General features: G+C 42.2%; 1 protein-coding gene across 3 annotated transcripts in view; it reads right to left on the bottom strand.

Moving 5' to 3' along the window:
- PTPN22 (protein tyrosine phosphatase non-receptor type 22) overlaps positions 1-24,362 on the bottom strand; it is a 43,019-nt gene that overhangs the window by 13,104 nt on the left and 5,553 nt on the right. For 2 of the 3 annotated variants that reach the window (XM_079979140.1, XM_079979139.1), the window contains exons 2-12: positions 22,728-22,838; positions 13,666-13,774; positions 10,320-10,396; positions 9,036-9,131; positions 6,903-6,941; positions 5,167-5,238; positions 4,989-5,051; positions 4,311-4,453; positions 3,501-3,567; positions 3,031-3,108; positions 2,362-2,454 (exon numbers count right to left, since the gene is read on the bottom strand). In XM_079979140.1, coding sequence (XP_079835266.1) covers positions 2,362-2,454; positions 3,031-3,108; positions 3,501-3,567; positions 4,311-4,453; positions 4,989-5,051; positions 5,167-5,238; positions 6,903-6,941; positions 9,036-9,131; positions 10,320-10,396; positions 13,666-13,774; positions 22,728-22,838 — 948 coding nt within the window. Of the gene's footprint in view, positions 1-2,361; positions 2,455-3,030; positions 3,109-3,500; positions 3,568-4,310; positions 4,454-4,988; positions 5,052-5,166; positions 5,239-6,902; positions 6,942-9,035; positions 9,132-10,319; positions 10,397-13,665; positions 13,776-22,727; positions 22,839-24,362 lie in introns of those variants that run through there. The other variant, XM_079979141.1, reaches the window with a different exon arrangement.

The following is a 24,362-nucleotide window of genomic DNA, read 5'->3' as shown; positions in this document are numbered from 1 at the left end:
ACCTGATTTGTTTCTCTGTGCCTACACCACCACCCCTGAACTGAATGAAGCTGTCTCCTGCACATGTGCTCCCATCTGCGCATGCACAACAACTATCTGAACTGTGCACACCTCAGCTTAACGGCATCTTGCCTTTTCAAATCAGATGGAAGCTGATTTGAGGGGAAGTGCATCAAACAGAAACAATCCTCAAGAATCTACAGGATACATACAGATTGTGGCTAATGCCACGTGCTCTCTGCTTCATACATCAGCGGTGGGAGCCCACTGGAGTCGGAGGAAATGGTAATGTGTACACAGCCTAAGTGAACTGGGGGAGGGAGGAAGTGTGCTTGAGGGCAGGGATAAAAACCCACACCTGGGATATTTTCTGTCAAGCTCTGCTGACTGGTGTGGATTTCAAGGAATGGAATAACAATTAATATGGCGGCTGAAAGAAATAGGAGTGTGTGGATCCTCATGTACCAGTTGCGCACACAGAGCAAGTGTAGAACAACCTTGTCCGGACGTGCCCTCTGATTCAAGCTGTTTCAAATAAGGGTTCAACTGTATTGGGCCGTAATTCTCAACCCACACTTGTCTCCAGGCTACCATGGGGGGGGGGTGGATCACAAGGCCATATGATCCTTTTTCCTGGTGGGACATCTTCTTGTGCACTTTCTTCTAGTACTGCAACCTAAACATGCATGCACTTAGCTTCTGTAAAGAGATATGCCCCCAAATTTCTCTCTCTCTCTCTCTCTCTCTCTCTCTCTCTCTCTTTTTACCCAAATACTTTTTATTGCTTTTTTTGTAACAACAACAAATAAAATAAATACTCTTACATTCAAAAGTTATCTAAAGAAGCTCTCTATCTAGGGCCTTCTAGGCCCTCAGGTTAATCATTCAGAGAGACTCCGCAGAGGTGGGTTTGCTGTTGTCTTGATATTGTAAGTCAGTCTCAGCCCCAAATCCATTTTTGGTAAACTGCTTTTTCAAAGGTCCTTTTTGAAGGTCCTAAAAGCTGTGAAAAGCAGCCAGTATCTGTGAAACCACATCCTGGTTGAAATGCTGCCTCTGTCACCCTGGCCTATGCTTCTGCTAGACCACATAACTGCCCACAGCAGATGAGAAAGAAAATGACTCTCTCAGCTTGAGCAGAAGGTCTCTGCAAACACAACAACAAGCACACGGGGTGGGGGGGTGGGGGGATTGGTGTGGGTAAGATTCAGTTGGGACTTAAAGAATCAGAGTAATGGCATTTGAATTTATCTTAGGTTTTCCTTTATCACTTAGTAGCAAAGGTTGTGTTCACACTTCTCTTTACTGTGCACTCACTGTGTTTCTAGTGCTGCATTTTTAATCCGTGTTCACACGATGTTATTCAAAAAGCCTATGTATCCTGTACTTTGTTATAGAATACTGCTGCTGGGTGTGTTGTTTCTCAACCAGTTTCACATGCCATTCCTCATTCACCTCGGGCCAAGGTATGGACAACTTTGCATAGGACAAAGACTTGCTCCTCACCCCATAAATGCTCCACAATGTGAACACAAACAGGAGTAAAAACAAAAATAAAAAAATTCCTTCCAGTAGCACCTTAAAGACCAACTAAGTTAGTTCTTGGTATGAGCTTTCGTGTGCATGCACACTTCTTCAGATACCCTTCAGATATCTGAAGAAGTGTGCATGCACACGAAAGCTCATACCAAGAACTAACTTAGTTGGTCTTTAAGGTGCTACTGGAAGGAATTTTTTTATTTTTGTTTTGACTACGGCAGACCAACACGGCTACCTATCTGTAACAAACAGGAGTGTAGTGAAGCCTTGCCAAAGTGAATGGCTAGGGAAGATACAGCTGTGAAATGCACCAGGGTAAAAGCAACTTCACAACACTCTAAGGCAATAATGTGAACACTCATTTAATGTGTAATTGCAAATGAGTAGGTTGCAGTTCTGTGAATAAGAGAGAGTGGAATGTACATTTTGGAAATTCCATGCTGTGGAATCACAACATTGCAGGATATTGACATCATCATCAATGAACTAATCCTTAGAGAAATGAGCACAGGATGATTTTCTGTTTAACGCCTGCTCACTCCTTCTGACTTAGCTTTTAGAAACTAAATGGACGGGTGGAACATTGGGTGGATAACTGATCAGGCATCACAAAAAACCAGCAACAGGGGAGAGTTTGCATGCAAGAAACGAGGGTTGGGTGAATGCAATACTGTTGGCCTGAGATCTGAATTTCTCTACAAAGGATAAATGCAACTTTTGAAGTACTTCCTGTTCCAGTTCCTGTTTGGTGCTAGCATTGGTAGGAATGCTGTATTTTGGGGGGAAATGCTCTGTATTTGTAACCAGACACTGTACACTTACCTCCATAGCAAAGTTATCGGAATGATGAGCGAGTGCCTCAATTTGCCTTTTAAAGAGCTCAATCACAGCATCATAGACCAACTTGTACTGCTCCTGTAAAATGATGCCAATAAATCACATGGAGATATGCCACTTTTGTTCATTCATTTCTCTACTTCATCATAGACTTTGAAAGCTATACTGATATTTTCTGGCATACAAGCTAAGGAGCGGTGGTTATTCCCAAAGTTGGGGAGATTCATTTAATAAGTGGGTGTGACTATGCTTTGCTGACGTATAAGAGGAAACGGAAGTTCTGGCACTGCTCCATTTTCTGGGACAATACCTTTTTAATGGGTTAAATATTTCATGGAATGATTAAACATCATTTTGAGAACAGATCATTTTCTGGTGGCAATAAGCATTTGAAAGATTGTGTGTGCCCTTTTGCCAGCCAGTTTATTTGGCTTAGCATTTTGAACTTTGATCTCTCTTCTTCTGATAATAACTGCATCTTTTCCTTTGATGGCTCTGCAGGAGGCTTTCATGCAAAGAGGGCTCTTGTACATTATTGCTACACACACAAGGATTTCCTCGTTAGAGCACAGCAGTGTCTCTCTATAAGGCAAACATGCTTTCTACAATTTCATATAGACTTTGCACGATAGAAAAAATATTTTTTGAACTTACCAGTGTTTGCACTAATAAAGGCCTCTGTGTTCGCATTTCCTGGATCGTATTAAAAAGGCTGAAGTTCATTGGCAGAATCTTAAGATAATGAAGGGGAGAGGAAAGACAAAGAACTGTTGGTGATATAGAATGCCCATATCCAGCCATCCACTCTGTGTCGCAACACACCTTATAACTGAATTCATATTTTAGAGTCTTACTGAAGAGTTTCAGTAATTCCGATTGATTGATTGATTGATTGATGGCATCCATACATTACCCAGTCAACAATATCTTCTGGATATTTACACTATACTCTGGGCGTTTATACACATCAGCTGTTGAAAAAGTTCCCATTTCCAGTAACAGCATAACAGACAGCAAAATTTCCCATCTCATGACAGTTATATTACCATCGGTGGGAAGTTCCTTGCCTGACATAGTGGCACATGAACAGTACAAAGATGTTTAACAGGGAAACAAAAACTCACCCCATCTTTTAGCAAAGTCCACGTATAGTCAATGGCACAGATGACTCCTGTTCTTCCACAGCCCGCACTAAAAGAAAAAAAGACACAAGGGATTGTTGGAGTTACAGATAGGTAGCCGTGTTGGTCTGCCATAGTCAAAACAAAATAAAAAAAATCCTTCCAGTAGCACCTTAAAGACCAACTAAGTTAGTACTTGGTATGAGCTTTCGTGTGCATGCTGCTGAATTTTTCGTGTGCATGCTGCTGAATTGCAACTTATCACCAAACTTAAAACCATGGAGAGACCTGGTCTGAACAAAGACATTGGATTCTTATCTCATTATACATGACAAAGCCATTTTTCACCTTCTCACCCCTTGCTTTTTCCTGTAAGACCGATTGCAGTCGTTAAGAGTCGTCAACAGGCTCATCACAGCTATCTGCCAATCACCCAATCCCACCACCCTTCTGAGTAATACCCCTCCCCACCTTCTCACTATATAGAAGGGTCTGATCTATTTGCTGAACTCACTTAATTTCTTGCTCTGAACTAAGCGGTATGCATCTTTTAACCTCACTACAGGATTAGGTATTTTTGGACAGCAAAACTAAGAAAACATATTGACTTGGTGGAGGAAACATTACATGAAAAATAATCAGAATATAGAATCCACAGAGAGGGGAGATAAAGGAGAAGATGCAAAACTAAAATGATTGTGAGCCTCCAAGATTATAGTTGAGTGTATATTTCCCTTTGAGCATTAATACAGAGATTGAGCATTCTCCCTTGGCGTAAAAAAAGAATAAATCTCTACTGCCAAATAGCCTCACCTGCAGTGTACACAGATAGGTACATCACTGTGTGCTTGATAGCAGCGCATCTCCTCTATGAGTTGAAGAATAGGGTCGATTGAGGACGGTACATCATGGTCTGGCCAGTTTTTATAATGGAAGTGGTAGACAGTTCGGCTATCCTGTAAAGGCACCAAAGGAGAAGAAGTGACTCTGATTGATCTCATCCTCATTTGAAGGTGGTGGAAGTAGTGGGTGGGTAATTTGACTGTTGTGGGTACACATGCCACTGTAGCCATTTGAGGATGCAAAGTTAGGCTGAACTGAACACCCTACATATCTGCAAAGATGCCATACCTACACCTTTCCATTGAGCATATTCAGATTGTGGCTGTTCAGATTTCCATGCCAATATCCCTATTCACAGTTCTACATGCTATGAATGCATCAGTGTGACAGATGAGTCCCATTGAACTTAATGGAGCTTAAGCATTTATACCTACGTACAAGTTGTAGACTCAAACTCTTCTTAGGAAAAGATTACTTCCTCAAATTTCTGCTGGATGTAAGCTCCTGCAGTTATGAAGCATCGGACTCTATTACCACCACCATAAGTGGTGTATTGTAACCACAAAAGGACTCACATAAATGGGTTGATCAGTGGCACCAGCACAGACTACTTCCCCAAGCATTCCTACCATATGTTCCCAGACTTACACTGTCATTCAGCTCCACTTTCAGAGTGCGAATCACATACTCATTTCTCCTCTCTTCAGCCTCCTATAGGAAAACAAACCAGATGACATTTTCTGCTGGTAAACAGCAACAAGTTGCATAAATCAGAATGCAGACTATGAATTAAAACAGGCCAGGGGATAAGCATGGTTATACTCACACAGGATATGCAGAAAGGGCCCATATTGATTGGAGACTCATCCGCATCAACCCAATACCGCTCACATTTCTTCTGTTGGAAAAGAAGTAGAAGGAGACTGTGTTTATCTGTCTCTTGCCTTGTCAACTCTCATATCTTCCTTTCCCTGCCCCCACCACAAAAACTGGTTTCCATTCAGGGAAAGTTTCAGCCACACAAGTGATGTGTCCAGCTGTTTGGCCAAGCTGGCAGCTCTCAAACACAACATTTCTTTTTTTTTTAAGACATTTGCAGGCTGCCTTAATTGTTTATAGAATTGGCTTGGTTTCTAAGCCCAGCCATGGGAATGTAGGAGGCTGCTTATGCTGAGTCTGGTCATTGGTCCATCTAGTTTAGTATCATCTACACCAGCTCTCCATGGTTTTAGACAGGAATCTCCTCCAGTCTTACCTGAAGATGCTGGGGATTGAATCTGGGACCTCCTGCATGCAAGGCAGATTTACCACTGAGCTATGGCCCTTCCCCCAGTGAAGGGCACACCTTGGGCAGGATGCTCAACAACCACTGTATACTTCTGTGGCTTCTTGTTGAAGCAGGTGATATACTGAATGGGAGGAGGGGAATCAAAACGCTTGCAATAAGAGAACTACTGACTAGAAATACTGGGAAAAGTCCAAGGACAAGGGGCTGGTGCTAATAAAGAAACAGAAACAGGGAGCCATAAACCTATTTTTTTAATGGGAGCTTAAGGAAGATCTGGCATATACACAGCCTGGCTCAACTGTGAACCCATTATGAGAAGCAATCTGCACACAGAGATAATTGGTGTATCCATTGATAAACCATAAAGGACAACTTTAAACTGCTCAACTATGGCCCTATAAAACTTACTGAAGTCATAATTGTCTCAACAACCACTGACAAGTACAAATGACTGTAAATTTCTCTCTCCATGTCTAATAGCAGCTCTGAGGCTGAGGGTACAATTTATACCAGGGAACAAAGCATGGAACGAAAGGTTAACCACCCCCACCACCCCACTTTCCCACCATGCCATAGCACTCATCCTGATTATAAAGGAAAATAAAAAATGTTGGGAGCTTCAGTCACGGAATTCCCACATCATAGGTTTGGTGCCAAAGTTGTATCCAGACATGTACTCTTGGTGCTTTTACCTTTTCTCCTTCATTGTCTGAATTTTAAAATTAATACAGGGTTGCGGGAGGGTGTGTGGGTGTGTGTGTGTGTATTTTGAGGCAAGAGCCTGAAAAAGTCAAATTCCAGATCTGGGATCATTAAACAGTCTGATTTAGCTTGTACAAAAAGTAATTCCACTAAGAAAAGACACAAGGGCACACACACAGTCCAAAGAGACTTTTAAAGATTCTGATAATTCAGAAAGGAGAATGGAATGATGGCCAGGAGAGTTAGCACTATCTTATACAGACACCACTTGAGGAATACACAGATTCTCCTGTAATATTTTGATTATATTGACCTTTCAGGTCAAGTCCAGTTTTGGGACAGAATCCAAATCATCCTTGGCTGCTCTGCCGGATGACCTTCTTTTTTATTTTTGCAAAGTGCTCAGTTTTACTTGTGATATATTATTTGATTTTCACTTTATCTTTATTTAGCTTTTAGGAAAATTGTTGAATGATTTTTTTAAATGCAAACCTCTTAGAGTTTTTTATTATATTAAGCTGTGCGTGTGTCTGTGTGTATGTGTGCGTGCTATCCATTGGCACAGGGCTTACCTTCCCCATTTCAAATTCCATGCAAGCCATGACCACAACCTGGAGAGATAAAAATAAAAAGATACTTGAGTGCCATTCAACTACACAAATGAAATAGGAACATTTTCAATACTGGGCACTTCCACAAGGTAGACCTCTGCCAATTTCTTTTCCTTCTCATTCCATTTTTATCATAATATGAGATAGCACGTTTCCATTCACCCCTTTGCTAGTTTTATATTTTCACTGTTGCTTCCGATCCAAACCAGTGGACGGTGCATATCTGATAGTGCCTATTTTGTTCCTGCATAGACCCTTTTCTTTCTCCATACTCTCCACCCCCTGCTTGCTTCACCTCAGCAAGCAGCCACATCAAGAATCAAGCAGGGTGTGATTTTTGTAATTGTCCAGCAACATGCAATGTTTGGTGTACAGTTTATCCTGCATTTGTTGCACATCTCCTGCACTTGCATGAGAGAAGTGCAATAAGCCAGCCTTTGATTCAGCAAGACAGAGAGAAAAAGGAAGGAAGGAAGGAAGGAAGGAAGGAAGGGAGGGAGGGAGGGAGGGAGGGAGGGAGGGGAGATGAGATGAGATGCTGGGACATCCCATTTCACTCCAAGGGCCTTTGATGCATCATCTGGGTTTTGTTTTGCTTTTTTTTTTTTTTTGCAAGCTTCTCAAATGATTGTGGTGTGTGTGAAAAGGGAAGGTTTTTCTTTTTTCTTTATAGCTTTGGAATTTGTTCACCAAAAAAAAAAGTCTAGCGACAAAATTCTAAACTAGGTTTTCTAAACTAGGCTTGCACCAGTTATAAAGTCCCACTTTGCAACGAAGAAAAATAAAACACATTTCCATGTCCAGCACGATTTCCATCTCCTTTCTCTTCCCATGGGGTCACTAGTTGAAGCAAAAGCACCAACTTCTGCATTGCAGTTCCTGGAGATAAAATGGCTCAGGTGTGCCTACAAGCACTAACAGTCAAACAAGCATTGAGGAGGTGTGGCAGTAGAGCACCCCCCTCCAAAGAAATGTCATGTAACACATGGGGGGGGGGTTGAGGAACTCTTCCAAAAATAGAACAGTTCCACCACACCCTTGGATTTCCCACAGCTATACCTCCCTTGACAGTACTAATCAGATTTTTTCACAATAAGGGAACAAGTGCATTAACCAGGAGGGAAATTGAGATGCGTACAAGTGACACATGATGCCATATGGCTGCCCCTGCGCTCCAGTGTGTGCATGGGACATGCAAATATGCAGCAAGTGGCTGGTGATGCCTTTGAGCAGAATCATCACTTATAGAAAATGGCTGTGTGCAGTAGGATGGCTTAGATTTTTTTTTTTTTAAGTAAGAGCTCCTCCTTTTTATATAGCTAGAAGTCTCAAATCCTGGGAACGGAATAAGCTGTACATATTTGATTTGTTTCCCTAATTTGTATGAGCTGCAACCTTTAGTTGCTTATGTAGGATTAGTGGGTTTTGGAAAAACAAGGGATTCAATGTTTAGGCACTTTTAAACTCTACCACCTTGTCCAGAAATTATCCCAGCAGCTGTTGTAGCTGTTGACTTTAGGCTCCTTCCACTGTTGCCAAGTCTCAGCATCTGCTGTTAGTGTAATGGGATGGGCTGTTGAATGTAAGCAGGTTGAAACATGAGGAGCAAAGTCTAGCAGAAAGCAATAGGTATGAATCAGAATACATATTTGCGTATCACAATAAGTCATAACCTCATCACTAGTGAAGGAAGGAAACAAACCATGATCTCTGGCTTGGAATTATATTTGAACCAGGAATTGTGGCTTGTTTAACTCCAAACAAACCACAATCTGGCCTGGTTTGCTCATCACAAAACAATGGCTTAATATGCATGTGTGTCCAGACCACTTCTCCCAAGCTGATTTGTTACTGCACCACACTGAGCTAAGCCATAGTTTTGATTAGTGTACCATCTGAAACTGGGCTTGTGGCTTAGTTCTCTCCTGACTAAACACAAGCTGTAACCAAGGTCTGTAAACTCCAGACTTAGTGCAACCATCCCCTTGGCTTAATTCATTTCATGGGACCCCATCCCTCCCCTGGAAAAAGCAAGCAATGTTTGAATGTAAAACTGTAGGAGTGACTTGTAAGTAGCACTGATCTGGAGCTTACCAGGACTTTATATTCCCAAATCATCCTCCAGAAGTCAACAACAGTTGTGGGAAGGGGGCCCTGAGTAGCTATGTAAGTCTTTGGCTCATACACACCCTAAAAAGGAAATAAATAAAATACAAGTTTTTGTTAAAAAGCATCTAGGTGCAATCCACTCTGGAGTATTTTGTATTTTCCCATTATACTGTTATACGCCTCCCCAATCTCCGAACGGTGTGAGATTCTAGGGGTACCTGGCACACTGATCAGCGTCTGTGTTTCCTTTTGGAACAGTAAGGCACAGCAGAGACTGTGGTGTCTTTATTATATATAATTTAGTTACACATATATACAACACAAGCCTAGATGGAGAGAATGCAGAGCATTCACACCCCAAGAAGGTCCTGTCCCCTGTATTGCTGCAGCTCCAGATTCTAAGAAACCCCAAACATTGTGACTAACGCTCACTGCAGCATAAAACAGGCCACCCATTTTCTGCCCCGCCCCCCTCCAGCTTGCAAAACAGACACAGAATTCTAACTTTTTTTTAGACCCAGGAATTTCGGGGGATCTGGGCACCCAAAAACTCGTAACAATATCCTGAAATTGGTTGTGTCATTAACTTCAGAAGGACTGCTAAAAAAAGGAGGTTGTGTGACTTCCTGCTGTTAAATGGGACAGAGAACTGTTGAGAGGAGACAACTTCCTTAGAGTGCTTCCTTAGTGAGAAAGGCAGTGGAAGGAACTCACGTAGCCTAGGATTAAATTAGAAGCCCAAACGTAAGATATTTCAAAGGTCCTATAACTTTTCAAATATATTTTTGTTAAGCCGCCACTCCTGGGATCTCTTCAATGTGAGGAGCACTTTCTCCATTAAACCATTTGCATTCTCATATAAACCTGACTAAGGATTGTGGGTCACCAAAGCAGCAATCATGAGTGCTGTTCCAGGCATCACATAGGCCTTTCCAGTTGTCCCACGGCCACCACTTCCACTGAAATTAGGCTTGATAGAAGCCTTCCATTGTAGCCAATAAGAGGCTTTTTTCAAGCCTAACTGCAGGGTGGGGGGCAAATTATTGGAGGTTATATGCAGTTGTGGTCTGTCGTTCCCATTATTGACTGATTGCATTGTGTACATGCATATATTATGTGTGTGTGTGCAGTACCCACAACAGTTTTTTCCAGTTTTTAAATGTCTCCAGGGGCTCAATGACCGCTTTAGATATGCCTGTATTTTTCACTCAGCTGAGCCTACGGTCCATGCGAATCATGTGCGACAGGGCACCAAATGAGGGGTACTACCTTGATAAAATTGGCATTGATGTAATGAGAGTCTTTGTCAGACGTGATAAGGGAGAGCTTCACTCTGCTGTGGTCATCTATAGGGAAGAGCAAATGAAACAACTTTCAGCTGCATTATATAACGGATCCTAGAACAGCAAATCCAAGTCAAGCGTCATTGTGACAGTTGCTTTGCGAGAGGTCACCCTTAAACCCTTTTGTCACCCAACTGCACAGGCACATTCCAAGCACTTTCACAAGGATGCACTTTTTTCTAGTGCTGCTCCCCATAATATTTCCTGGCCTGAACAGAAAGAGAGAGAGAAATAACTAACAGCACAGCTCATGCTCATTTGCATCACAGAATGTTCAGGGGGGGGTTTTGTGCATGACCTTAGCCTCTTCTGTGCTGCACCAACAAGGATCAAAACAGCTTGTTTTGCATTGTATTGGAGCAAAAGGTTGTTCCTTCCTAAGTATATGCACCACTGGGTATATATCCTTCTCTGTTTCCTGCTCCCAGAGTGTTTTCATCTCCTGCCACACTCCAATCCATCCCCCAACCAAGTCTATTTCCATCTCTTCCACAGAATATCTATATTTGATATTAAATTAAATGGTGTTGATAAATTGTATCTAATAAACTTGGGGTTGGGTCCAAATATTTTCTCATCCAAATGAAAGGCACTTCTACTCATGAATGGGCCGAGTAGCTGATTTGAACATACACAGCTGCAACCCCATGCAACCCTCAGAAGGGGAGCTTTGAGAGGCTGCAATGGGAAGGAAGATTTTTGGATCCAAGCCTTTGAAAACCAGGTTTTGTTTAAGCGTGCTGCATCCAGTGCTGCGGTTCTGTTCATACAAGAGACTTCCGTGCCTATCATGGAACTTCTGTTCCCCTGCAGCTCTCAAAATCAACTCCAAAGTATTGGAGGACACACACACACACACACACACACACACAGAGAGAGAGAGAGAGAGAGAGAGAGAGAGAGAGAGAGAGAGAGAGCAGATTTTGAGAGAGCATGGTGGAAAGAGAGGAAATGGAAGTCCCATTGTGTGAGAGGAGTTCTGCTTCCACAGTACTGGATACAACTCAGTATATCCAAGAACATTTTCATCTGGCAAAAGGTCACAAGCCACTCCCCATTTTATTCCTTCACAGGAAGCATCTACTCATGTGAGCAGCTTTAATGCCCAGGGGTTTGGAGAACTCAAGTTGCAGCTTCCAGAACGGCAAAATATAACTTACGTATCGCCAAAGTTGTTACGGCCGAGATCTCAGAGAAGAATCTATGTTGTTTAATTAAGGGAAGAACTGCAAATTATTTCAGCAAACATATTTGCCAGCTACTGATAATGCCGGGGTGGTGAGTGGACAGTGAATGTGCTTGACCCTTCCAGTGACAATAGTGCCAAACAACCCCTCCCCAGCTGTTCCACAATGAGGAGGGGGAGAAAGGAACTAGATGAAGAACAGTGGGAGGAGAAGGGTTAAGCCAACTGATGTTCCCCTCTAAATGTTCCCTACCTCTGTAATACCATTACAAGTAAAATATGAGGTTAGGAAACTATGTCAGCTAACTAGTGGGTAAAGGTAAAGGTAAAGGGACCCCGACCATTAGGTCCAGTCGTGACCGACTCTGGGGTTGCGGTGCTCATCTCATTTTACTGGCCGAGGGAGCCAGCATACACTTCCGGGTCATGTGGCCAGCATGACTAAGCTGCTTCTGGCGAACCAGAGCAGCGCACGGAAACGCTGTTTACTTTCCCACCGGAGTGGTACCTATTTATCTACTTGCACTTTGACGTGCTTTCAAACTGCTAGGTTGGCAGGAGCAGGGACTGAGCAACGGGAGCTCACCCCGTTGCGGGGATTTGAACCACCGACCTTCTGATCGGCAAGTCCTAGGCTCTGTGGTTTAACCCACAGCGCCACCCACGTCCCTAACTAGTGGGTAGTTGTACCCTGATCAGACGACAATCACAAGTGAATGAAACAGTAAAGAAAGAGAGGAAAAAGGAATGACTGACCTAAGAAGTCTATCAGCATGCAAAGGTGAACATGAGTCATGGAACCTATAACATATTAAGAGCCTTTTTCAGAGAATGGGTATTGTTTTTTGTGGTCAGAATGTGTCAAGGTGACACATTTGTTATGCTCAATGTACATAACCATCACTAAGGCATTATATCCAAACCAAGGAAATAGCATTTTCCCAGTTCTCAGAATGAAAACATTAAGTTGCTGGGAAAAAGAGATTTCAACCCAGCTAGTGCTTCCATAATTGCTGCTTTGACTAATGTCTCGCAGGCACCCACTCAGTGGCGTAGCGTGGGGGGTGCAGGGGGGGCCGGCCGCACCGGGCACAACATCTGGGGGGGGCGCACTCGCCGCCTCTGGAGTAGCAGAGCCCCATGGCAGCAGCCCAGGCAGCAGCAAGAAGAAGCTGGCAGCGGCGACAGGTTAGGGGTTAGGGGCGCAAATTACTTGCCTTGCCCCGGGTTAGGGGGCGCAAATTACTTGCCTTGCCCCGGGTTAGGGGGAGCAAATTACTTGCCTTGCCCCAGGTGCTGACAACCCACGCTACGCCGCTGCACCCACTGATTAATCCCTGTGATATCTCCTCTCCTCTAGCTATTGCTATTGACAGGAAGGTAAACAAGGGTTCTTTTAAAAGCCCTTCTAAACTTGTTTGATCATTTTTCTGAGATGTATCAGAAAACATGTATCTTTGTACCAACCTGTTGATGTGTATTTAGTATGAACCATATACTCATTCTTATTTGCACCTCACTCTGCATTTGTGTGGTGTGTGTGAATAGCATGTTTGCATACAACTTGCCTTGGGTCCAAAGGAAAGTTAATGAAAGGAAAGTTCATGAAAGGAAAGATTGCTCTTTCTGAAGTTTATCTCCTGAACAATATAGGAAAAGACATAATGGGCTGCTGAGAAGGGGGGAATTGCCCTCAACAGGATATGTTATTCTTCTCCGCCTCCCACCCCTGAAGACCTCACTAGAACAAACACTTTACCTGAGATGCAGAGAGGCAATAATGTCCTTAGGTTAATTTAGGATCCAAGCCGTATACATGATATTAATTATAACAAGCACAGGGGCCATTCACACTCCAAGGCTGTGTACACACTCTACATTCTTTCCCTCAAAGAATTTTGACCACTGACATTTGTTAAGAGTTGCTGGGAACTGGAACTTTGTGAGGGGTAAACTACAGGGCTTTGAGGGAAATAATGTGCTTTAAAAGTAGAGGGTGTACACATCCCAAATACACGTCACCTCATTCATACAGTGGCTGGAAAGATTAAAAACTACGGTGATAAATATTTAATTCCTAGCTTACATGGCAAGATGTCCTTATACCGGTTTTTGCTGATATTTTCCGGCTGCTCAGATGTAGCTGTTGGGTAGATTTTGTCAGCTCTGTAGGTTGCCGATTGCCTTTTCAGTTTCTGTTGTTAAATCATAAAGAGAGATTACAAAGAACATATAGACAGTGTCACAGGCCTGCATCTCCCATTATTTCCTGACTAGCCTCTCTGACTAGCCTAACCACACAGAGAACCAAACAGTCGTCATTACTTTGCAGTGTGAGGCTTCTGAGACGTGGAAAGTTTGTGAACCAAGCAGGAACAATGCACAGCTCAGGCACATATGTTTCTGATGTGGCTTCATAGAAAAATACTCATTCCGCAGGCATCGCACAGGTGTAATGTGGTGGAATAATACACTCTTCAGACACATGTGGAAAATATGAAAATGCTTCTATTGACACAAGAGAAGAAGATCAACTATAGCTCTGTTGCTACATTTCCCCCACACAAATACTGGTCCATTCTTCCTGCTTTTGAATTGTCTGGAAACCCAGTTCCCATGACACAATAAAATAATCTTTTGTCATGGTTGTTATTGTCATATACCACCCTGGGATCCTCTTGGATGAAGAGCAGCTTAGAAGTTCTTTAAACAAAACAAGCAAATATATACAGAAACTCCCAGTTTCTACATCAGGATCAAAGGTAAATTCATTATTTAGGAAATGCCTTTGGAGCAACACCAAGAATATCCTTGCAGAGAATGCAGCTACAAATTAAAGCAGGCAGTTTCAGTAGCCCAAGTTTGGAATTATATCACTATGCTTGCCTACTGTCAAGTACTAAATATTGGAATCTCACTGTGGCCTTAATCTTCCGATATGGGCAATCCTAGAATATATGTACATAGCACCTTTGGTTGGTTAGAAACTACAGTGGTACCTTGGAAGTCGAACGGAATCCTTTTCAGAAGTCCGTTTGACGTCCAAAATGTTTGGAAACCAAGGCACGGTTTCCGATTGGCTGCAGGAAGCCCCTGCAGCCAATTGGAAGCTGCGGAACCCATAGCGGATGTTCGGGTTCCAAAGAATGTTCACAAACCGGAACACTCACTTCTGGGTTTGCAGCGTTCAGGAGCAAAAACGTTCTACTCGCAAGGCGTTCAGGATCCAAGGTACGACTGTATTAGGATCTAAATATTTGAAATCTCAGGTGACTCTGGAAACAATTAAATCACTTTTAAGAATATGGGATATATTGGCTAATAAGAACAAATTTGATTCATTTTCCCATGTTTGTTAAGAGGCCTGAGAGTTGTTAGGAGATCCCTGTTCACTTACACAGATCAACAGTTCTCAGAGTTACCTGAGAAGAGGGATTTATTATGGAGCAGGAAATGGAGCAGGAAAAATGTTACGTTATAATCCCATAAACCCCATAAAAATACCTATTGAGCTTTGGGTTCTTGTAGTCCAAAGCCTGACTTTCTTTCTTGCATTGTTAGATGAGCATTTTGGGAATTCTGCGTTGTACATTGTTTTTAAATTTTCCTATTTTTAATTATTTTAACTGTTGTTGTTTTTTATCTTGTTGTCACTTCGAGACTTTTTGTATAAAGCATCTAACCAACATAAAAATAATAATGAATCTTCACAGCATTGTTAACATCCATGGGGGAATTGTTTTCTCAATATTTATTTATTTCTCTTCCAGAACAGTATACACTTTCCTAGTTATTCATGAAATTAATCATAGCTCTGTCATTGCCCAGCCTTATATTAGTAATAAAAGCTGTTAATAATTTCCATATATCTCTATTCCATTTTTCTACAGATTGGCATGCTTCTGTGTTCTTTATTTCTTTGTTTCTTACAGTCAGCATTCTAGCACCTCCTGTAAGATTGCTAACCGATATCCTGTGTTTCTTCTTTTACACCACTTCACAAATTGTTTAGCAGTTCTACCTGTGGAATTAGCATATCTCCAATTATCTATAATATGACTTTTAAAATGCCTTTCCACAAACCTTTTGTAAGTATGAAGAAAACCATAATCTTTACAATTACATCTCCAACATTTACAGGAGGAAGCAGCATACATTTTCTTTATTGCTGCAGCGGTGTTACATGCCTGCCAGAAGACTCTAGAGGAATTTTCTTTAACAACCATTTCTCTTCAAATTGCAGCCCCTGCGTCACAAACATATTTCCCCTGCATGATAGGCAGTGCTTGAAGAGTTATGTTATCCCACTGTTTTTCATGAGATCATAAAACCATCTCACTTCTGAACACCGGCATCAGGACTGCTCTCCGTAATTCTCCTTTCCATTGTCTCATACAGCCACACTATACAAGGGCTGCACAGCCACCAATATACTACAAAAGTCATTTATCCAAATTTATATGTATGTGTTTGCATTTATATTGTTCAAAAGAGTTAAAATCCTAGCCACTCTACGGTCTCATTGCAACATAAAAATAAATTATTTAAGTGCAAATACCAGGACCAAACTGGTGAATAATCTGCACCTTATGACTCTCCTTGCTTGTTCCATAGCCATGACTATCTCCATGTTCCCTGGCTTCACACACACACACACACACACACACAGAGAGAGAGAGAGAGAGAGAGAGAGAGAGAGACCTCTTACTTCTGGCCAGGGATTGCAACTTGAATAAAATATGGGGGAGCACAGGTAAGCCCTGCCCCACATAATCGATTACAAGGCACGGTGCATGCACACCATTTGAATGGCGGTGCCCATCAATTTTGCAGGACCCAGCCCCCTCAGTTATTTTATAGTGGGGGTGCAAGAACCTCAGCCCCAGGAGTCTTGGCTTTCTCTTGATGACTCCCTATAGCTCAGCTCTGACAATCTCCCCTATGCAAAACATAATGTCTAGTCTGTTTGGTCTAATGAACTACTAAGAAGGTGGCTTCCTGTGTTCCCTCGTCTCAGCACTTGAGATCTTCTGCTCAGATTTCCATCCTACACTGAGGCCGGGATGGTCTCCCCTTATAGCAGGGACCTTACAGCAGCAGCAGTAACATTGTGAAAGGCCCTAGCAAGAGGGAACCATACTGCTTACTCCTTGCAAACGCAAATAATGATGTTTCAGTTTATTTGAAAATAAACTGGTTTGTTTTTTACCCCCCTGGCTTTTGTATGGCTTTTGTTGCTTCTTGCTGTTCTTTTTGTTTTTATTGTTTGGTTTCTTTAAGTGGCATCAGTTTACAAGATCTTTTATTAGTTGTTGAACTGCTTTTAGAAATTTATATAAAAAAGGGTCACATCAAAAAAATTTAATATAAAAAATAAGCAAATCAATGGAGCAGGATGGGAAGAGAATCGCCAGTCATGTGGATAGAATCTACATGTGCACAGCTTCAACACACTTCACAGCTTTCAACTGACAAGTTAACAGTGGACAAGAGCACAATGCACAAGATCAATATAATGCACACTCCCAACACACCTTAGTCCCTGTGCCCACCATCCATTGCCACCTATTACAGGATTGTCCCATATTTCAGTGTAAAACGCTATGTCCTGTATTGAAGCAGTTCTGTCCTATATTTCAGGTCTCCTCCTCTTCCCCCTCCTCCTCCTCCTCCTCCTTGTCTGTCTGTCTGTCTGTCTGTCTCTCCCCAAATGCATGTATTTGAGGGATCCTCTCCAAATGCATGTATTTGAAATGGTGTGAAAGGTCATGTATTTAAGCTTTGGGTAGCCAAGCACAGACAGACTTACAAATTTGTGTGTGTGTGTGTGTGTGTGTGTGTGTGTGTGTGTCAAATTCCAGAGGGGCATGTTGTTAGGCTGCAATAGATTGTAATGGATTGCTCTGAAGTCACTTCAGCACCAGATGAAACAAGAAAGAGCCCCCCCTCAACTGCTCTCCCCACCCCACCCTGTCCTATATTTTGCCAGAACCAAGGTGGCAACCCTCATTCATAACCACAGGGAAGTTGCAGGAATATAACTACTATATTTGTCCAGGAGCTGATGGCCTGCGTGTTACATTTGCCATAGGAAAGTAATTCAAGATAATGCTACCAAAATGCAGAATGAAGAGCCGTGGGTGGGGGAACAGATGAGTCAGAAACTCATTGCAAAACAGTTCAGCAACCCCCACTATGAGAATCATTGAATCACAAAGCTGGAAGAGATGCAAAGGTCATCTGGCCCAACTCCTCAATTGAGACAGAAGCCTTTCGACCCAAACATTCCTAAGAGATTAGCCTAGATTCATTCCATGGGACCCTCATTGCAAGATTCATAGGTCTTCGCAGCTCCCTGTGATCCTATGGTGTACTGTTGCTTTAATATATGTAAACTGCCCTGGAATTTGATAGTGAAATGTGATGTGATGTGTGTGTAAATGCATTTCTCCCCCAGTCTTAATGGTGTCCAAAACCTATCATTCCTGCATCATACAGTCAAAATGGGCTGAGACAAAACTATTTTAAAAATGACCAAGTGAATGAAATCCTAACTGGCAGGATAGTAGCTCTGAAGTCTGGATGATCCATGTCACATTTACCATAGAAATGAAATGGTGGAGGAACTGCCTGAGCTGATCTTAGCCTTGGGCTCTTCACTCTCTCAATAAACAGAATGAATTCTAATAGCTGCTCATTTTGGCATCTCAAGGGGCTCAAAATTCAACAGGTTCTAGGATAGGGAGGGTGGTGAGCCCATTCTGATGCTCTGCTAACCTCTACCTCTGTCCCTGTCAATCTGTCAATCACACTCAACAAGGGAAGAAAGGGAAGCATCACTGGCTTGGATCAACAGGCTGATTGTGTATCAAAGGTCTATCACACAGATGATGGAGCAAATTTATTTTCTTTTGCTCCAGAAGATAGGAGCATTGAACCCAATGGTTTCAAATTTCAATAAAAAAGAGATTTCTGCTAAACATTTGGAAGGACTTCTTGATGGCATTGAGCTGTTTGACAATGGAACTGACTGCCTCAGAAGATGGTGGCTTCTCCTTCATTAGATGCTTTAAAGCAGAGGCTGGATAGCCATCTATCAGGATGATGTAATGATGGATTCCTGCACTGGCAGGGGAACTGGTTTAGATGAACTCTGAATTCCCTTTCAACTCTCTGATTCTGTTACTGCAAGGCCTAAGCAACGGAAGTTGCTTTTAATGCCAGGCCTCAAGAAGGGAACATTTGAAGCAAGAGTGTGTGTGCCTCTCAGCATTACCTTGCCATTGAGTAAGCTTCACACATATGACATTAGGGGGTATGTGTCCTACTTTATAGAGGACAGTCCTCTATTTCAAAGTCTAGTTTAAAGAAAAAGAAAAAGAACCACACAAAGTAAGAGGAAGGGTCCTGAAGTTGCCCATCAACATTTAGCTATCTGGACCACCAACCAAGCAGGCACAGATCATCTGATCACAGTCTTCCCCACCAAGGTGAAAAGCACTCTATTTCTTTTTAATTTATAATAATAATTTCTAAATTTGTGTCTTTTTTCAAACTGATGTCACTCTTTATTGATGAATCTTAAGTAGTCACCCTAACAGACAGAGTTCCCAGGAGGAAGAGGTGCTATCTTTGCCGATTAATCACTGCCAACATTCACTAACACAGGAGTATTGAGTGTTGTGCTGTGTGGAATAATTCAGGTTTTCTCGTGGCTGTGTGAATGGACTCACTCTTTCCTAGTAGAAAAGGAAATGAGGGAAGAGCTTGGAAAATGTCCACCTGCATTCTCAATTACATTTAAATTTCCTCCCACTATAAAACTAGGGCAGGTCTTAGGTGGGGTGGTAGATGCTGTCCTGTTGTCGGTCTAAGATTCAGCTGTAGTCCAGTCAACTTCTGAATATGGAAAGAGGGCACCATTTTGTCCTTCACATCAAGCATAAAAATTTCTTTGGCTAGCCTTGCTCCCCTTTCTTTCCAGTTGCCTGTACAACCTCAGCCCCACAGGACTTCATGCCTTGGCGGAGGGAGGGGGGAAAGTTGTATCACACAGGAAGCTCTGTGTGCATTTTCACAAGAATGAATGCTTTTCAGTCTGGAATGAGTCACTTGTGAATGTTATTGATATGCATGCTCCAGGATTTCAAGGGCAAGTCCTGTCTCATGAACCTGTTAGTTATTTGAGAGAGTCAACAAGCATATAGACAGAGGTGGTCAAACTGATACATTGTACTTAGACTTTCAAAAAAAGCTTTTAACAAAGTACCTCACCAAAGGTTCTTGAGTAAACTTTGCAGTAATGGAATACAAAGAAAGGTCTAGAGTTAGGGGTGAGCTTTGTGGTGGCCAAGTTTGCTGATGATATGAAATGGTTCAGGGTCATTAAAACAAAAAGAGATTGTGAAGAACTCCAAAAGGACCACTGTAAACAGAGGGCTTGCCCAGAATTCCCTTTGTACTGTGTTTTTCAGGCACAGGCATTTCCCACAGAAAACCACCACTGCCATTTGTTCTGATTCAGCAGTAAAACATGGTTTTTCCCAGGGAAAAGCAGGACAAAAAATATATATGTCCACTTTTTCTATGCAATTAATATAGAAAATATTTTCTCCCTCTCTCATAACATTAGAATTTGTGGACATCGAATGAAGCTGAATATTTGTAAGAATCAAGACAGGAAAAATAAAGTTCTTATCTGTGCAGGGCATAGGTGTGATACAATACGATATGATAATCTTTATTGTCATTGTCCCATACAGAACAATGAAATTGAAAAAAATCTACATCAGACATTCAAAAACCAACAAGCCTGCTATGCCAGCCTGGTTAACCCCCTAAAAAATCTGATACCCCATAATTAAATACAATATACTCCCACAGAGACTACCTTACACTGCGTTTAAAACCAAAATTGCATTTGGATAAAAACTGTTTCTCAGGCGGCTAGTCCTAATCTTTATAACCCTGTACCTTCTTCGAGAAGGCAGAAGCTGAAAGAGATCATTTCCAGGGTGCGTACTATCCTGCACTATCTCTGCAGCTTTCTTATGACACCTGGAAGCATAGATTTGATCCAAGGTGGGAAGAGTGCACCCAATTAGGTAAAGTCACTTCTCCAGGAGACAGTGATGGCCACCAACTTTGGTGGCTTTAAAGAAGATTAGGGAAATTCAGAGTGGACAAAGCTATCAATGGCTACTAGCCATGCTGGCTAAGTTCTACCTCTGCTGTTGCTGGGAATTGCAGGTCAGCAGAGTCCTATTGTACTCATGTCTTGCTTGTGGACATCCCACAGGGATCTGGTCTGCTGCTGTGAGAACAGGTTGGTGGACTACATGGGCCATTGGTGTGATCCAGCAGGTTTGGTGGGTGGGTGTACAGAATAAAACTGCTTTAAATTGGACTGGCATTCTAGGCAATACAGATTTTTCATCTGCATTAAAATTGAGAAATACAACCTTCTCCCCCCCAAAAAACACAAACACATAAATTAAAGTAACTTGAAGAAAATCACTATTCTAAACATTTTTCTTCACTGATACCCCATGTAGGCTTTTGTATTCATAAAATACTGGGTCTTGCCAGAGTGAGCGTCTTTCAGTCTGGCAATCCAGCGTGAGGACTCATGCCAGAGCACCGGACCAAAAAACGGGACATACTAGGATCCAAACAGAAGCTGGAATTGGCTTCTGTGATCCAGACACTTGGAGGGTATGCAATGTATCCTGCAACCCACCAAACACTTCCAGGTGGCTGTACGTCCATTGCAGTGCACAGCCGTGGGGGACAAGCTGTCCTTCAAATAAATAACGCCTGCCGCCATTCTTTTTTTCTTCTTTTTTTCATTTAACAAAACGCATATATTGCTTGTTTGTAACAAAACCTCTAAGCAGTTTATCAAAAAAATATCAGTTTTAAAAACCGTTTGTAATCCTCTCATGGGAGGCCTCTGATAAGCCTTGATGGGTCAGACTAAAGGCCTGTCTGCCTATCTTCCCAAATATCTATGGGAAGCCCCTGCTGCCAACACTTGTGGCAGTGAATTTCATAGTTTAACAAAATCCAGAAGCCTCACTCCCTGACACTCTCCCCAACCCCCCTCCAGTTTTAGCCAAATCATGCTTCCGCCACTCTGGGTAGCCTTCTAAACATAGATTCTAAAGATAGGACTGACTTTTGATGTTGGCAACATTGGGTACCTTGCCCACACCCCAGAAGGAGGTCCACTGTGCGTTCCCCAGAGTACTCTGCTCTGCTCCACCTCCTTACTGTTCCTGCAGTTCACCTGCCCTCTTCAAGAACACAAGCAAGGAGGAGTACCGTAATTTCCAGAGAGGTAGCTGCATTAATTCGTTGTAGCAAACCAACAAAGAGTTATGACACCTTAAAGGCTGTCATATTATGGCATAATATTTCATGGGCTGCAGTCCCCTTCAGCAGATACATGATCCTAAATTGGCAAGCATATATGCACATGATTTGGGGAAATGGGGAAATACTGAGGTCAGAGGGATATAAAATGGAAAAAGAACACAGACTCTGACAATTCTATTAAAAGCTAATGCATAATATAATGACCATTAAGAAAGCATTTTGTCATAGCACTGGATGTCTTAGCATTGGATAGAGGAGGCAGATTGGCAGACTTTGCTCCTGCCCTCTCCTCCTGGGCAGTGGTGCACATTGGGCTCAAAGGGAATGTTGCCTATAGCATGGAGGTGGAAGCATTTTGCCCAAGGGCGCCCCAAACATGGTGTCAACACTGGCTATGTGACCATCACAAAGGCGAAAGGGCCAGGATCCCCACTAGCCCCCATTGGCCACCTGTAATCCAAACACTGTTTTTATCTCCCCGTGTTAGTAGGAAATTAGCAGCAAATGATTTTGCAATCAAGCCAAAAGCGATAGTAATACAGTCTCACAAGAAGAAACAGGAAGGACCTAGTTTTGAAACGGTAAAGCACGTAAGAGCCAAACAGTTAAATACTTTTGCACCTTCGCTCCTTCAATGCTGCTTCAACGGTATAGCTAATTGTTTACAAGCTAGAAGACTCAACAATTGTTAAGCCGCACATTTTCCACAGTAGCTGAAGGCTTCCCCTTAGAATGAATTCAGACTGAGAAATATCGCTGCTGTTTACTTACCAAAAATTCTTTAGTGAACTCCTCTTTGTTGAGCTTTCTGCTTTGGGCTGTTTCCAGATTTTGCGTGATAATTTCTCTTTGATCCATACTGTAAAACCAGGTGAAGCTGAACTGTTAGAGATAAAGATGGACATGACAAGGTCATGCTTCAGTGGAAACTACAACGAGGGGGGGAAGTTCCTGTCGAAGTCTGTGGTTTACTTACTTCATCACAAGACCTAAAGGAAATTAGTATGTGTGTAGCACCCACTGTGGGGAAATTAAAGAATTATTCCACGCTGGGCCCTAGTGCCTCCCTTTACAAGAATGAAATAATACACCGTTTTTCAAAAAGAAAAGGCATTCTGCTTTGCTTGCATTGATTCTGCTGGACTTGCTGCTCAGATTAGATTCTTGGGAACCAGGTCATCCTTGGTCTGAAGCAATTTCCACTTGATGAACTGGAAAAATCTCCCTATAAAAATCAGCTCCAGAAAAGCTGCATCTGATCCCTGATAGAGGCCACCAAAGGGATCAGCGTTCATTACCAAGGCTCTCTTCAATCACCACTTTGAAATATCTCTGTGTAGATAAGCAGCCTTCTCATTCATCCATCTCCCCCTGGAGAGGTGGCTTAACTTCTAAATGCATTAGTCACGCCTCAGCCCTAAACTTTGCCGGAAAACTCCAAAACATTCAGTCATCACCGCCCTTTCACACGGCCTGGGATGAACTTTGTGAAGCCACGTCAGAATCAGACATTTATGTTAGAATGTTGAAGTTACACAGGGGTCAATGAATAAGAGACTAGCCAGTTCCTGGAATGCATGCTGTCTGAGTGACTGTGCTGTGAACATCCATACACTTTCCAGAATATCTTTATTCAATCACTGCTTTTGGAAAACTAACTAAAAACAGAATCCTGGTTATCCTTCCTACTTAACTCACAAAAATACTATGCAAGAAATGCAGAGCTTTTCCGCCAAAGGGGAACATGGCCCCCAGATGTTTATTGGCTTCCATATGTGGATGACTAATAATTGTGATTTCCCATGTGCTGTGGAGAAAATCAGATAGTCAAAATAGAATCTAAATAAGGCAAAGTTTATTCCTCTCCAATTTGGCTTTCACCACAAGGGGTTTTGATGGAAGAAAGCACATATCAACCCAACACCATTCGCTGTTGATTAGAAATGATCCCAAGCATCAGCACTGAGTTCAAATTTTCATATTAAAATGGGAAACAACATCTCACCTATAGCTGGACAATACTGAAATTCCAATAACATTCTTGTCAGCAGAGAATTTAACAAACCAAATATTTTGAATTCACCCGATGAAGGGCCAAAATACAAACTGGCCCTTTGTTTTAACATAAAGAATGCCCTTTCAGTTCACATGAGAAACAATATGTATCAGCCACAACAGTAAGCAGATCCACACCATACATTTAAAGCACCATACATCCAATGCACATTCAAACCACATGACCTCCCCCCCCTCAAAGAATCCTGGAAGCTAGGGCTGAGGTAGAAATTTGATTCAGGTAGCATTTAAAGGTGAATCTATTCAATTTGCACTTTTTGAAACAATATGAGAACCAAAACACAGCCATCTTTTGAAAGTCACAGTTACCCAGATTTTTAAATGCAGTTC

The sequence above is a fragment of the Podarcis cretensis genome (genome assembly GCF_951804945.1).
Source record: "Podarcis cretensis genome assembly, chromosome: 6".
In the NCBI taxonomy this organism is placed as follows: Eukaryota; Metazoa; Chordata; class Lepidosauria; order Squamata; family Lacertidae; genus Podarcis; species Podarcis cretensis.
The sequence above is the reverse complement of the archived record's forward strand: the minus strand, read 5'-3'. Positions and strand labels throughout refer to the sequence as shown.